Source organism: Phalacrocorax carbo, chromosome 12 (genome assembly GCF_963921805.1).
Source record: "Phalacrocorax carbo chromosome 12, bPhaCar2.1, whole genome shotgun sequence".
Taxonomy (NCBI): domain Eukaryota; kingdom Metazoa; phylum Chordata; class Aves; order Suliformes; family Phalacrocoracidae; genus Phalacrocorax; species Phalacrocorax carbo.
This window is the reverse complement of record NC_087524.1, coordinates 7,900,080-7,916,461: the sequence shown is the minus strand read 5'-3', so window position 1 is coordinate 7,916,461 and position 16,382 is coordinate 7,900,080. Positions and strand designations below refer to the sequence as shown.

Here is a 16,382-nt window from a genome sequence, read left to right as displayed (position 1 = left end):
GCAGCAGTGGGAAGAGATCTGCGGGGGAGGAACAGTCCCTTCACCCAGGGGGAAGGGACAGGGCAGGCAGAGCAACACCCAGCACCAGGGTGACAGACCAGGGGAGGGAGCGGAGTGGGAGGGAAACCACACAGCTACAGAGATGCAACAGAGAGTAAACTGTGGTTGGACTCACAGGGGCAGCAGGTATAGGCACGTGCAGTAGGTCAGGTCAGGTGCAAGTTACACTTTAGTTTGTTATAAAGAAGGAAAAAGAAAAAAAAATAAAGAACATGGGCGTTTTCTTAAGGAGGAAACCGAACAGGGCCTGATTCCAGAGGCCCTGGGGCAGAAGAGGGAGCACGTTCAGCACATGCAGCTTAACAACAGGAAAGGGGTGATGAGGGCTGGGGTTTTGCTGTCCTGGCTTTGGTGCACCTGAGGGCTCTGCTGGGGAGGACATGCTGTCCCCTTTCTGTCCCCCAGCATCCATACTGTGAGCAAGTCTGGGGGCTCGCCGGGCTCCCCCTCACTGGGAAAGAGCTCTGTCCACAGTTGGCGAGAGGAGCCTGGCCACATGCTGCCCCGCTGGGCACGTGGGATGTCTGCAGCACAAAGCCCTGTCCCTGCCAGTGACAGCTCCTTTTCCAGATGTCGCTCTGCCCTCCACCCCTCTGCAAGAGCCATCAAGTGGCTGGCACAAAACAAGCCAACAGAAAGGGCTGGCAGTGTTTTGTCTGTGGCAGGAGGTCTGCCGGGTTAAGTGGTGTGTCGGTTCCCATGCATCACTCCACCGCCCAGTGACTTCGAAACACACACACACACGCAAACTGAGCTTCCATCCTTGGGCAGCACCAAAACGATGAGGATTTCCCAGCCCCACCTCCATACACTGTTGAAATGAATCCTGGAGGTTTCTGGACACTGGCTCTGAAGGCACCCACAGCGGGCAAGCCCCAGGCCTCAGCAGTGACCGCCACTGGCACGGCCGTGGACCACTTTGTATTGAGCCACCAGGAGCTGATGTATCCTTGGGGGATGGATCCAGCCAGGGCCACCATGTCGGGGTTACACAGTGCTGGGCTGACACCTACCTTCCCAGGGAGGAACCAAGCCTGGGCTGCTCCGTGGTCTCCCCAGAGAAAGGAGAAGCCAGGGTCAGCCCAATGCATAACCATGTCCCTGCCCTCCCCACAGAGCCAGAGCCACCAGTGACAGCTGGCTGGGGAGACCGACCCACCCCTTCCCCAGCACCCTCCTGCTAGAAAAGGACCTACAATAACAAAACAGGCAGTGCCAAAACTTCCCCCTCCCATTCTCAGTAACCTGTTAATAAATGCATCATCACCATGGGTGGAAGATGTGCATCCCACAGCAGTGATACCCCCGCACAGTGTCCCCAGTTCTGTGCCCAGGCACAGCACCATTCTAGGATGGGAGCAGAGCACCAGCAGCCACAGGGTGGGTCATGCAGCTCCCACAGTCCCTGCTTGTCCTCATGGGGCAAGACTGGGAGGTCGGGAGGAGCTGGTCCCCCAGGGATGATCTGCCCCAGCACCCTGCCCTAGGAGGAGGGTTTGGGCCGTGGAGGACAGCCAGGCAAGGGGACCCTCTACCTTTTCAGATAGCCTGGCTGGGAAGCAAGATGGTGAACCCCAGCCAGGGTAGGGGGATATGCCAGAAGAAGGGGCAGGGCAGGCCCAGGGAGCATGGGGAAGGGGTCAGCAGTTCCCAGAACATGCTGTTTTGAGTAGAAGAGCCCCCATCCCATTCCAGAGCATCACCTTTTCCTGAAAGGCCAGAGGCACGTCCCCAGGCCCCCCCTGCCAGGCCATGGCTCTGGGTCCATCTGGGCAGTGATGCTGAGCCCAGCTGTCCCTACAACCTGCAGCTCATGATCATCCCTGTGCAGGGCTCAGCTCTGAGAAGGGTCCATCGGCCCCCCAGTCTGCTCCCCTGCCACAGCACCCAGCCTTGGGCAGTGCCGCCTCCTGCTCAGGGGGACCACAGTCTGCTCCGAAGGCCAGCAGGAGGAAGAGACAGGAAGATCCCCCAGCCACCCTGGGAGGGGGCGGCAGGTCAGGATGGGTCCTGCCAGCAGCAGCTCTGCAAATGGCCCTCATCAGTCAGCAGTGACAGAGCCGAGTGTAACCAGGGCCAAGGTGCCTGCAGCAGCTGCTGGGGCCAGACGGTCATCCATTAGGGGAGTGAGATCAGAGCTGGCATCTCCCAGGGCGGGGACAGACAGAGAGTCCCTGTCTTGGGGGGGGCACAGGGGGCAGCCTCAGCCTGGACACCCAGAGCTGGCAGGGCTGAAGGAGCTGGGAGCAGCAAAGCTGCCACGCAAGACCTGTAGTTCATGGGACAGCAGAGAATCAGGGCCAGGATGTTCCCCAATGCCAGAGAGGGGAGAGCAGCTGCACAACCCTCGTGCCAAGCAGGCCCCAAAGGCAGATGGGGGCATGAGCCAGAAAAAGCTGCAGAGCGGAGTGGGGCTTACAGTGATTCTGTCCCCACTCCCATACCCAGCCTGTGACAGTGTTCCCAGACAGCCTGGCTGTGCCCAGAGGTGTTGGCAGAATAATAATATCTCAGGCCACACCACAGAAAAACGTTGTGAGAAGAGAATGGGATGGGATATGGATGCCAAGGGTTAGTGGAGCTCAGGGGCTCCCCAAATGCTGCAGGACGGGGACAGCCATGTGCATTGTCCTGCCACAAAACCCACTCACAGGGACACACACTGCTCTGTCCCCATCACCACTTCCATAGCAGGGACATCTCTGGCAGCAGGAACTGGCGCATCCAAGGTGCCAGAGGAGCTACCCAAGAAATGCCCCAGCAGAGCAGCAGCTCCTCTTGGCTGCAGGCAGCATGCCCCGTAAGGAAGCTGGTGCTCTGCATACCTATTACCCAGATGCCATCCATACCCTCCCCAGAAAGACACAGGGACAAAGCCTGGACATGCCTCAGCCACAGTCCAGCCAGATCTCAGGCAGCTCAGGGACATCCTCCATCACAAGGGGGTTGAAAGCACCTCCCGGGCACAGTGCCCTCCTCCCCTCCCTCTGCTCATCCACTAATTGCTCCTCTGATCACTCCTACCTGTACAATCCCAGCTCCTATCCCAAGATTTGGCTGCTGGCTGCCCAAGGGGATGTGATCTGCAGCCCTTTCATCTCATATCACCCCAGCACCAGCCAGGAGGTGGAGGGGATGGGGGCAAACAAACCCCAAATTGCACTCATGCAAACTCTGTTGGCAGCCCTTGCCTGAGCTGTGACTGTCTGTGACACAGCCAAGAAAGGCAGCCAAAGCAGACAAGACAGCAGCACCGTGCAGCGCTCTGCACTCCTGCCCTTGCCAGGCATGACCAACAGGTCCTACATCCCTTGTTCTGACATGTTCTGGATCCTTTTTGCTGGCCACATCCAGCCTTGTCCTCAGCACCCACCTGCCAATCCAGCGAGCTCAGCACCCACGTCAGCCACTTCCCTCCCCAGCCCTGGCACACTCTTACAGGGAGGATGAAGGGGCTGAGGGGTCCAGCCTCTTTTATCCATGCTGCCCCCATTGCCACCAATTCCTGCCGCAGTGGGGAAAACTTTCACCTGTATGGTGCTGCACCCCACATCCATCCATCCATCCATCCATCCATCCATCCATCCATCCATCCATCCATCCATCCATCCCTGTCCCCAGCTCCCACCCCTCTCCCCAGCCCCAGTCACCTGCAACCCTTTTCCCCATTATCTGATAAAGCTCAGCCCTCTGCATCCCAAAGCCCCCAGACTCCAACACCCCTGATAGTCCCAGTCCCCCAGCACCCCAATGCCTCCAGACCTAGATATTCACCACACACTAATGCTCCCAGACACCCCAGCTCTCTAGGATCCTGCACCCCAACACCCCACATAATGTCCCCAGATGCCCCCCCAACATCCCTGATACCCCTGCATCCCAGTGCCCCCCAAGTACCCCAACATTCCCAAACAGCCCCACACCCCAGCCCCCACACACCCTCACTTCCACAGCTCCCTACTCCCTAATGCCACCAGACACTCTAGACACCTTCCCACACCCTTATGACCCCCCAAATGCCCCAAAACACACTAATCCTTCCAAACCTCCCCCAAGCACCCTGCAGCCAGAAGGTAAGGAGCACCTCCAGCACAACCTCCCCATCCCTTTGCAACACATCCCCATCCCCGTCCCCATCCCACCTCCCCTGGGCAGGTCGATGATGCCCAGGGCATGGAGTAGCTTGAGGCTGGAGCAGAGCAGCAGGATGATGCCCACCGTTTGCAGCCCCTGCGGGTCCCAGGACGCCCCAGCAACCGACATCCCCCAGACGTGCAGCCCCAGCAGGCAGCTGGTCTGGCAGCAACAGACCCAGCAAGGGAGGAGAGGGGAGGGCAGGGGAGGAGAGACCTGCCTTGGCCCTCCCTCTTCCCGCCCCGGCACCCTCCGGGGTCCCTCGGGGCACCCAGGCTACAGGGGAGGGGAAAGCCCATGCATGTGCCCAAGGGACTTAGGGGCTAGCTCTCACCCCAGGTTCCCCAGAACACCCCGCTGTTGTCACCCTGGACCTACACAGCCTGGCACCAGCACTCCACAGCCCTGGAAAGCTGCTGAGAGGTGCAGAGCTGGAACCAATGGGTGTGTGGAGGAGGCTCAGCAGCCCCTGACTCCCACCCCAACAGCAGCGTGTGGTGGTACCGACCCTGGAGCTCAGTCACTCACTGTCCCCCAGGACACTGCTGTCATCCAGCCCAGGAACAAGCGCTGTCCAGGACAGCCCCTCTGCCCCATCCCAGACCACCAAATCTGCCCCCAGGCAGTGCCCTCAACCTGCATGCACCCACAGCACGGTGTGAGAAGCTCCCTGCCTCAGAGCTCAGCCTTGTCCGCCGATCACATCCACAGATACCTGCCACCCTTACCCCTTCCCTCTTCACCTCCTGAGGGAACATCCGCATCTCTCCGCACCAGTAAGTCACAGCTGTGTGCAAGGTCCATGTACCTTGCTTGCTCATAGAGGGAAACGTGCCCCGCTCCACTCTGGGCTGCTGCCTGGAGGGAGGTCAGCACAGCAGGGCAGCTAGGCAGGGTGGGGGCTCCCTGCAGCCCACCCAAAGCCCTGCCTCATGGACAGCAGGGCAGAGACCCCAGTCTGGCAGCAGTGGTTATTAGGAAGGCTCTCAGCTGATTTTCTATGCATCTCTCACCTAAAAGCTGTTTTTGATCTGGCCATCCACTGCCCCAGAAGAATAACAAGCTCTAGGGCAGGCATCTATGGGGAATGAGACCTTTCCCTGCATGCCAGGGAGGGGATGCTGCAGCCAAGCATGGATGGTACATGGGACCTCCTGCTGCCTGCACTCTGGGGACCACAACCCCACAGGGCCCTGGCCAGGGCACCTCTATTCCCACCTGTGCCCAGTCCTGGGGTCTAATCCTGTTGAGCTCTTAGCACCCTGCAGCCCAGTACAACCCTGTGCTAGAGAGCCTCAGGCCAGCTCCAAGCCAGCTTCTCCCATTGGACTCCAAGGTTTCATCCTCCACCAGTGAAGCAGGGCTGCAAAGGAGGGCTGTCCCAACAGGTTCCCTTGCTCTCTAGCTTTACTGCTTTATCTCCAGCCTGCCATTTCTCACCTCCCCGTGGCTGAGCGACCTCCCTGCCCCTCTGCCTGCTGGCTCAGAGTCTATCTCTGGGGCAGGATGCAGCAGAGTGGAGTCCCTGCTCCATGTCCAGCAGGGTCCCCTTGCTCCCCCCTCCAGGCACATCAGCAACAGAAAGAGCAAGCCAGGCTAGAGGGAGTTGGGAGGGAAGCAATGTGAAAAGTGATTAACACAAGGCCGGAGGGAGAAGGAATTCAACAAGCTAATTACGTCTGGCTGGTCTGAGCAGGACATGACACCATGCGGAGGCAGAATCAGCAGGGTGCCATGGGTGCCGCAGTCCTTGGGGAGCTGAGTTCTGGGACAGCTGCCCTGCCTGGACCCCAGCCGTGGGCATCACAGCCAAGGGGACCCACAACTATGTCCCCTTCTCCCCCAGCTTCACCCTCTCCAAGCAAGGCAAGACAGCGCAGACTATTCCGTGTCCATGGCAATGACCAGGGCTGATGTCCCTGGGTGCAGAGCATGTGGAAGATACTCCACGCAGAGGAGCATAAGGTCCCCAGGAGACCTTCTTCTCCAAGTTCTCCAAGCTGGCAGGATGCAGACCAGCGACAGCATTCCTCAGAGCGTAGGGCTGTGGCGGGATCCAGACTCAGAGCCTGGCTATGGCTACCATACGCCTCTGCCCCTTCCCCTCCCACTTTGCAAGCCTCACCATGAGTGAGCAGCTGTCTCCTGATTCAGCCACCAGACCCTGCCCAGCCCTACAGCCAGCTGAAAAAACCTGCCAGCCCTTGGAAAATGAAAGGCAAGGGTTAAAACCACCGTGCATGGGGAAATCTCTGGTGTACTCCAGCCCAGGGAACCCCAGACTCCAAGCTGGAGCACCTGCAGCTGTCCCAGGCTGAATTTTGATGCTCCAAGACCTACCCCACCCACAGCCAGCTCACCTTGGCCTCTTGGGTCTGTCAAACCTGCCAGGCTGGGTAGTGCCCTGAGCCTAGGGACCCCCTGGCACTGCGCCCCAAAAGGCCGGTCCCTCCTGCAGCCAAGACACCATGCTCCTGCCAAAGGGGTTCCTGGAAAGCAGAGCTTGGCACAGGGCTTCGCTCTCACCAGTACCGCGGGGATGCTAATTTTCTCCCCTCTCCAGAGGGGCCCTCGCCCTGAGCCAGACACCAGGAGGTGGCCATGCTGTTTGCTTCCACCACCCTTCTGCCTGGCATCCTTTGGGGTGCTGATGGCACCCAAACTGGCTGCTGCTCCCTCCCTTTTCTCCCCAGACTCTGCTCTCCCCTCCCCATCTTCATCTCTGGAGCAACAGCAGCAGCCCCCTGGGAAAGGCAGAGGCCAGCACACCCCATGTCAGGGGCTTTCCAAGACACCCCAATCCTGCCTGCCCCACGCACAGACCCTGGCCCAGCTGAGGCAGAGACAGCCCTGTCAGCCCCAGGCAGGCACCAGTTATCCTGCCGATAGCAATCTGCAGCTTCATCTAATATTCATCTGAGGCCGGGATACACTGGCAGCTCTCCCGCCTTTTACCTCCTGCCCACCCCTCCCCCCAGCTGGGACCAATTGCTCCACACTGAATTATTGATGCTGCACTTCAGGAGCCAAAATCGATAGTGTTTCTTTTCGCCTGAGCACTTGGCCAAAGTGGGCTCTTGGCAGGGGGCTGGGACCCCCCCGGGCAGCTCAGCAGCATGTGTGCAGCTCTGCCAGAAGATGTTTGGGGCTGGGGGCAGGCGTGGTGGCACAGGGCAGCAGTGGGGTGACATGGCCCATCCGCGATTAACCAGCAGGTAAACAACACCAGCTCTGGCATCAATCGCCCCTGGAGCATAGAGCACCCATGGGAGATCTCTGCCTCTGCTACCAGGCGCCGGCTCTGGCCATGCCACCAAGGCTGCACGGGATCTGAGTGGGGACAGTGCCAAGAGGACACACCAAGGGGGGACAGACAACCAGCATTCCCATCCAAGCCCTTGCTCAGAGGAGGGCCAGCTCCAAATGGAGGACGGGTTGCTTGTGGCCTCATCCAGCTGAGTCTCAGAACCCACCAAGCCTGGAGTTCCCCCATATTGTCCCTCTCCCCTCCACAGTCCTCCCTCAGGGGGCAGACAGGGTCTCACTGCAAGATGCTCCCACTGAGCCCTTCCCCAGGGCTGGGGCATTTTTCTGGTTTCCTCTGGAGGTGCTCCATCCCCAGCCCATCACTGTGGTGGCATGGCACTTCCCAGCACATACCATCATCCCCAGGACACCACCAGCACAGCCTGGGCAGAGAGACAGTTGCAGGCAGGGGACCAGCAGGGGTGGGGCAGGGAGAGCACAGGCTTGGGGCACGGGAAGCACGGCACGTGGTATCAATTGCTCCGGAGGGGGTGGCAGGGCCCATGTCTGTTGGCAGACCTGAGCCATTAGTGTGTGGTTTCAGGCTCTTTGCAGTCCCTGGGCTGTCACCACCAGCCCAGGCATGGCTGGTAAACAACCCCCAGAGGGGACTCAGCATTTCCCAGCCCCAGACACTGCCTGGGACCTTCCCCAGAGAGAAAAGCCTCTTACCTGCTGCCTCCTGAGCCAAGGTGGGGTGACCCTCACAGCAGCATCTCACCCCCATCCCACCATGCAGCCACTTGCCCACAGAAATTCCCATATGGTGCCCAGTGCTCAGCTCAACCTCATCTGATCTCTGCCCCTTGAGTAACACATTTCCCTCTCCTCTGGGCACCTTTTGGTGATGAGAACTATTGCTGCAAATCTGGGGCACCTGGGTCCCACTCCTGGGGCACATCTCCAGACAGGCCCGATGGACTTACAGTTCCCCAGCACGGGGATGTTGGTAGAGGGGGATAGGGCAGGCTGTGCCTCCCCATGCTGCACAGTGACACTATATCTTCCTGGGGACGAGAGAGGACTGCTGTCTGTCCTTTGTGCAAGACAGGCATGTCACTATCCATGCCAATCCCCTCTGGAGGGGTTCTGGCTGACAGGGACAAGGCTGGACACAGGACGCCCCATCTCCAACCTCCTGCCCTGGCCCAGGCCAGAGCAAAGTCACCTGCAGGGGAACAAGAAGCATGCCACAGGGGACAGAGGAGCGGGGCTCAGCATGGCCAGAGACAAGGAGCAGCCACACAGGCCAATGTCCGGTCCCTGTCTTGTCCTGCACCGCCCAGCAGGGTTGATGCCAGGGCAAGGGGTCTCTCTGCCTCCCCCTCACCACCATGCTCAGAGCCACTGTGCTGCAGAGTAGCCACAAACAATGCCACCAGCTTTGGTCCAAAACTATGGGCAACTGCAGGAGGAAGAAAAAGCACAGGGAGGGAGGAAAATCAGGGTCTGAGGGTGGCAACCCCCCACATCACCAGCAGAACTAGGGAGTGGGGTCCAATCTGAGCACAGTCAGTGTGGCCCCCCCGAGGATCACAGGCAGGACGCCTGGGAGACAGCTCAGCCCCTGCCTCAGTTTCCCTCCTGGCACGATCCATCTATGAGTGCTGCTGCTGGAGCACAGGGACAAAGCAAGCAGTTAAGCAGCAACGAAATCTGCTTTCCTGCCCTGCAGGCAGGTTCACAGGCCCAGAGGGAGACATCCCCCCCATCTGCCCCCACCTTCCCCACCCCCCAGGCTTGGCCAACCTGCAGGTCCAGCCTAGGGGTGCCCCGGCACTGATTGTGGAGGGGAGCCGGTGTTCATGGCTGCACCCAGCCTGTGTGAAAGCCAGAGCTGCGGAACTGGAGCAGAGCACACCAGGGCACCAGTGGACCAGGCAAACTGCCTGTCACCTCGTCACTCTGTGCGTGCCCTTATGCCCCAGGGATCGGCAGGCTGCAGCACCCTTCAGATGGGTGTCTGCAGGCATAGGCAGGGCTGGGGGGACCTTTTGCACAACCACCCCCCCTGGAAGTCCAGGGAGCACCCAGCCAAGTGGACCTGACCTCCCTCCCACCATGCGCAGAGTCCCCCGAGTGGATCTGGGCACTGATGAGTGTGCCCCATGTTTACACCGCTCAGCATCTAGCACAGCCTGTCCCCAGCCAGGCAGTACCCTCTGTGTCCCCCCACCTAGCCCAAAAGCCATGGTGGGGCTCTGGGAAGAGCCAGGACCGGGGAATGCAGCAGGGACCCGTCCTGCCCAGACCTGGCTGCTCTGCAGGCTGGTGCTTAGTCTGACAGCTCATGTTCAGGGTGAGGTGATCATGGATCCTGGGGACATTGTGCTCCTGTAGAGGTGCTGGAAAACACCCTGGTGCCCACCTGCACACTCACACACAGCCCCAGCCAACAGCTCCCCAGGACACACCAAACTCACCACCGTGCAACAGCCGCCCTGCCAGCCCTGTCCCCTCCCCATGTCCCCAGCCACCAGGACCTTGCACGGAGCAGGCAGGACACGCTGCTCCCCACACCAGGACCCCCCTGCTCACCCTTACAACCAGCAGATGGACACCATGTCCCATGGGGGACTCTCTCATGGATGCAACAGCCTCAGAGCATCCTTGGGGGCAGCTCTGGACCCAGACATCCATGTCCCCTGAGGAGCCAGCACTGCCCACGCCCGTTACCTTCCAAGGACACAGGCTCGAAGAGGCCAAATTGCTCCAGCACCTTGATGAAGAGGACCAAGACCACCAGCACCGCGATCATCTCGAGGCCTTCCAGGTTCATGGTGGGGGTGTCTCATGGCCACGCACTGCCCTCCCCTCCCCACCGCCGTCCTGGAATCCCCTCACCCAGGCGTCACAGCTGCTGGACCACGCATCCCCAGGGTCCCCTGCCGCTGTCCCTGAGGGGGGATTGGCTGTCACCCCTCTACTCGGGGGTGCCCGCCATCAGCTGTGGGTGAGCAAGGGGTCAGTGTGGGGCTGTGGCAGATGGCTCAAGGAGCCGACAGCCCAGGAAGAGCAGGGCCGTGCCTGTGAGTAAGAGTGGAGAGAGGCCAAGCAGAGGGAAGCGTGGGGAGGTGGCAGGGATGGGGGGGCCAGGGGGGGAAGGAGGCATGCCCTCCCATTCCAATGACACCACTTCCATCGATTTGCTTAATGCAGTTGCTAAGGAAACAGGCCACAGATATTAAAAGGCACTCGGTTCCCAGGGGTGTACATGGGGAGGGACAGGACGCTGGGCACTGGCTAAACATCCAGGATGGGGATGACTCAGACTTGTCCTCTGCACCCCACACGAGTGCCTGCCCCATGGGGACCACCATGGCTGAGCATCCCAAGGTCCCCACAACCCTCTCCTGGGGAGGGTCTGCAGCAACAGGTCCAGCTGCCCCATTTCTGAGCAGGTGGATGGGTCTGGCTGTCTTGCTGGGAGAGCCAAGGGCAGACAGGGAGCAGGGCTGGGGGGACGGGCTGGGAGTGGGAGCTGTGATGCTGGGTGCCAGAGATGCTGCCAGACCCACAGGCAGCACAGCAACTGGCAGGAGAGGAGGGGATGCAGGGGCTGGGGATCCAGCGGGACCAAGGGATCCAGCCAAGGTCACACAGCAGCTGGAGGCAGAGGGAGAACCCAGGCGTCCGTGTGCCTCAAGCACACATCCCCACACAGCCACCAGGGCTATATTTAGCTCCTATACTTTTTTTTAACAGCATCCCAGCCCTTGCCTGGCTGCTCAATCACAGGCCACAGGGACCACCAGGGAGCCAGGTGCCTGCTGGTCCCGGCCCCATCACCAGGGCTCAGTGCCCATTGGGGTGCATGGCTTTCCCCAGGGACGCTGCTGGCACTGCCCATCCCCAAGTAGACAATATGGCATGAATGAAGACCAGACCCAACTCCAGCACCGGTGTGGCAGGCAGGGAGTAGGGCTGCCCCCATGCCACCGCTGCCCCCCACCCCACCTTGTCCCTTCAAGAAGCAGGGCCAGCTGCCCCAGGCACAGGTGGGGTGGCCAAGCCCAGGCTATGGGGCAGACAGCCTGCCCAGCTCTAGGGTCCTCCTACCCCCACAAAGGGCCCTGCCGACAGGACCAGGGCAGAAAGCCCCTTTTCCTCCCTGTTGGCTATGTTCCAGGGAGAAAAATATGTCACCAGGGGAGGAAACATCACCCTGGGACACCCACAGGGGGAACTGGATAGCAGAGGTGCTGGCTGATGCTGGGAAGAGCTGCCAGCAGGGCTGCCCCACACCAACCCCACCAGGGCCATAACCCCCACCCAGGCCCCCATTCCCAGCCCAGGAGGCTGCAGATTTGACCCCTGGTAGGGGATGGAGAGGGCTGGTTGCTCAGTCCCAGGTCATGGCATGGCCAGGCTATCTAGAAGCTCCGTGCCACCAGGCTTGGCATCTCCTGCCTGCTTGGGGCATGCTCCCAAGGCTCTGATGCCAGCAGAAGATGCCAGCGATGCATCAGAGGCAGCTTGGGGAGGGAGATGAAAATCTTCCCCAGGGAAACATACCTCAGGCTGGAAGTTTTCAGACCTGGCATTTCCTTTTCTTGGAAAGCAGCGAGTTTCCAGGCACTGAGCCTGGATTTCACCAGGCTGGCTCCTGGCCTCGCCCCCACCCTGAGCCAGTCCCTTTGGGGATGGGATGGCACAGACCTGTTGCACTCTTGAAGGAAGTTTCCCACTGACACCAACTTCATTTTTAATGCCATTTTTCTTGCTAAGCCCTGGTTGCAACCCATCCTCTCTCCGAGTCTCCAGCTGCTCCCAGGGCCAATGCCTGTCCACACGCCATGGGGCTATTTGTACAGCATGATTTGGGCCAGAAACAGCCATATAGGAGGCCTTCCAGACTGAGCCAGGGCTTGTCCCACCAAAGAGGGTTTGGGGCAGTTCCTCTGCAAAGCAAACCTTCTCAGCTCACCTGAGGGGACCATCATCAGCTCCTCATGCATCTCCATCAGCGTTGTGGGATGCTGGGGCCGAAGGGCACAGTGGCATAACAGCCATGGAGCGACAGCTTCCCCACCTGCCCTCATGCCCATCCTGTGCCAGCCAGCCTCCCCAGCAGAGCACTGATAGATCACCCATCAGCTGCCACGTCAGGATTACTCATTTCCATGCTAATAAAAGCCCTCCACTGTTCACTGCCAGCACAACTCAGGATCCTACCAGGACTGGCATAGGCACCCAGTGCTGGTCCCACATCCCAGTGCCACACACTGCACCAGAGCCCAGCTCCCAGCACCCCCAAACTCACTGGGGTTGCTTGCCCAGAGCACATCCCTTCCCACCAAGGGCAGCTCCAGATGGGCTGGGGGTGTCAGGGGACCAACCCCTTGGCTCACCCAGGTCCCCAGGGATGCTCCTCCATCTGGAGCTGCCCTGAGGATGGAGCAGACACATGGGCTCGCATGTAGGGCTTTACCCATGGAGCCAGACCCACAGCCACCTGCAAGGGATGTTCAAAGGGCCATCCAAAACATATGCACCCCGCCAGAAGTGGGACAGGGCTTTTCCCCCCACCCCACCAAGGGGCATGGTTTCCAGGGGTGGCTCCTCACCCCTTCAGCCAGCCAGCATTTGGCCATGCTGTGGGAAGAGCCACGAGGCCCTGGCTGAGCTGTGCAGGGAGAGGTCACACGGATGGATGGAGAAACATATGCCCTGGGCAGGAGAGGCCCTGGATGTCCCCAGACATCCCCAGCACTGGTGCCACCCCTCCTGCCCTGCTTGTGGGTCTCACCCTGCAAAGCGCCCAGCATACACATCCTACTGCAGTGGGCCTTGGAGAGACCCTTCGCTGGGGAAACTGGGACCCCCACCACATCCCAGAGCTCCCCAACATACCAGCCGAGGAACAAAGATGTAGGTCATGCCCAGAGGGACCAAGAGCCCCAAAATGCAGGTTGAGGCCCCAGCATCAGCACCGGGCACCCCCCATAGAGCAGGAGACACCGGGGAGCCTATCTGCATCCCTGTCCCACAGCGAAGGGCAGTAGCACCCAGATATCAGCAGCACGGCAGAGCTGGATGCCCCCGGAGCAGCTCTGGGCACCACTGCATCTTGGCTGTGGTCTGCCACTGGCTGCTCTCGCACACAGCGGAGCAGGACCAGGACCAGGACCAGGAGGAACAAATAGAGTGACTGAGGAGGAGATCGAGGTGCCCCAGACAGGCAGAAAGGAGGGTCCCCAATCCCCCTCTCCCACACCAAGAGCCTGACTTGTCCCACTGCCTGGCTTGTGGAAGGGGACAGGACAGGCCAGCATCACCATGTCCCCCCATGTCCCCAGCCCCATACCTTCGATGCCGCTGATGATTTTGAAGCAGCGGGTGGTGAACCAATAGGAGATGAGGAGGAGGATGGCAATCAGGGAGGCATAGAGCAGGCTGTCATTGTGCAAGGATGTCCTCTCCATGGCTCCATCCCTTGTGCCCGCTTACGCCCCCCGTCCAGCCCCGCCGCACTATCTGGGGCACCCCTGTCCCGGCAGTCCCCCCGCCGGAGGAGCCGGCCACCACGGGCAGGGAGGCGGGGGGCCGCATGGGCAGGCAGGCAGGTAATTGGGAGCAGCGTGTGAGAGCCAGGCTCCCAAACCAATTACCTTAATTGTGCTCAGGCAGCACATGGCAAACAGTTAAAAATAACCCTCCTGGCCCAGGGGGAGAGTGGCACCATCAGCCAGGAGAAGGAAGCAGGGGGCAAAGCACAGATGGGGCTCGCTACACATGTGGCTGAGTCTCCCTGCCATGGGGCCAGCAAGGCATTGCTGCAGGATGATGGCTGCTCTGAGCTCACTGGTGACCCCAGGACCCTCAGGGCTCAGCCCCTTGCTGCCAGCCCGTGTGAGGAGCTGGGAGTCCTGGAAACTGCACTCTCCAGGGAATGATGCTGCAGCCCAGGACTGCCAAATGCCAGGATCTCTACTGGGATGCCTGTGCCCATCCTTGCTCCAGACACTGGGCCTTGAAGGAAGGCATCTCTGCAGCCTTGCTGGCCTAGGCAGCTGGTTCTGGCAGAGAGGTGCTGGCATCTCCTCCCCTGCACACCAGCACAGCACCTCCCCGAGGATGCACGAGATCATCCTCTCCTTTTCTCAGCCCGGAGCCAGAGCCAACCAGCCTGGTTCCTGCACTGCAACACCAGGGGCACTCAGGCAGTGCCACTGTGAATTTGGGCACACTCACTGGCAGACCCCCAAACCCCATGGGATTAGCTGCACCCATGCCTGAGACACCCCTGGTCCCCAGACCACACTTGGCCCCATCAGTCACCCCATGGGACACGTGGCTGGGGAAGATGCTGGACTTAAGTTTCACCCCGACACCTCTTTGAATACAAGACATCCCACCCCCACCCCTGCAGCTACAGCCAGGAGACATGACCATCAAGGCATGGGGTGAGGAGCACAGTGTTATCCTAGCTGTGCCCCTTTAGGGGTGCAGAACCCAGGTGTTTGGGTCCATCCCCGCATCCCTCCTTTCTCCCCCAAGACCAGCTGCTCTGAGCATCCACAGGGAACACAGGACAGGGTGGCAAAGCGGCCCTGGCACATGCCCATGGCTCCGCACTGGGGAGGGCGGCAGGCTCTGTAATGCTGCCCCAGGCACAGCTGTGGCAGGATGGGCAGCCCAGGCTGGCAACCAGTCTGTGTCTCCTGTCCCACTTTAGGCTGTGTCAATACCAGCTATAGAACACCCCCCACCCAGCCACCCCACCCCAGCTCTCCGGCGCTGCCAGCAGTACAGCTCTGCCACCCAGCCAAAATTAACCACCCTGTCAGCCACCCACTGTATGTAAATAGACATGCCCAGGAGCAGGGCTTCTTGCTCCGAAAGCACCTCTGTGCACACGGTGTGCCAGGGGCATGCATGGGGCTCCACCCAGAGCCATTGGGTAGCCAGGTAGCTGATCCCTGTCCCCATCCCCCCAGCTCCGCTAGCAGCTGGGCACAGGGCACAGGGCACTGTGCCCTGCTGTGGGACAGGAGCAGATGGGGAGGGAGCGGGACAGTCACCCTTTGCCAAGGGACCTGTCTCTTCGGGAGGGGACTGCGCACCCTGACCACAGCCAGGCTCTGCCCTGCTTGGGACCCACCTCTGACTACCCATAGGGTGCTCCTAGCCCAGTGCCATAGGGTGCTGGGGTGCTACCTTCCCAAAATGTGCCATGGGACCAGCTGGGCCACAACAGAGGTGATGGGACCAGGGCACAGCTGGGCAGCAGCTGCCCAGATCACCTGGCCCAGGGGGGCCAGACTGATGGATAGGAGCCTCTCCTTTTTTTGGTTCTCGGGGCCATCATCCATTAGGGAGAGTTAAATTTAGGTTACAGCTGATCCCTTATTACCTCGCTGCTAATCAGAGCGCGAGCAGATTATTAATAAGCACATTAAAATATTGGCGAAATGCTATTTTTGGGAGGTGAAGTCACAGTTTTAATCCAGTTAATTGATTGAGTCATTTCTCTTTCCCCCCATCGGCGACCCGTCCTTGGCTAGCTCCCCAAGGCACCCAGACGCGAGGCCACCCCACCCCAGGGTCTGCCTGGCTCAGCATCCAGTGCCCTTTGCGGTGAGCCCTGTAGGACCTCCTTCACCTCTGCAGGGAGGACAGAGGGGCTCATTGCCCCCCAAAAGGGACTGATGGGGGAGGATAGGGCTGGAGGGGGGGGGCAGCATCCCAGTGACCAATGTGCCACGTGGACTAGAGCAGCAGCTGTGGAAGAGGGGATGCTGCAAGAGGGGAGAAGGCTGTGCAAGCTCCACATCCACTCCAGACCTGAGCCTACAGGGGCACCAACCTGTCTGACTCTGGATTTTGCCCCACTTTGGCTTCTCCCACAGCTTGGGAAGACACCAAGAAGAGGGTGAGCA

General features: G+C 60.2%; 1 protein-coding gene across 3 annotated transcripts in view; it reads right to left on the bottom strand.

Annotated features, from left to right (window-relative positions):
* The window catches only part of KCNIP2 (potassium voltage-gated channel interacting protein 2), a 47,242-nt gene that overhangs the window by 7,664 nt on the left and 23,196 nt on the right, over nucleotides 1-16,382 (bottom strand). The window contains exon 1 of one of the 3 annotated variants that reach the window (XM_064463992.1): nucleotides 10,177-10,433. The exons of 1 other annotated variant lie outside the window; for it this stretch is intronic. In XM_064463992.1, coding sequence (XP_064320062.1) covers nucleotides 10,177-10,279 — 103 coding nt within the window. In that variant the 5' untranslated portion in view covers nucleotides 10,280-10,433. Of the gene's footprint in view, nucleotides 1-4,202; nucleotides 4,549-10,176; nucleotides 10,434-16,382 lie in introns of those variants that run through there. One more of the 3 variants, XM_064463991.1, reaches the window with a different exon arrangement.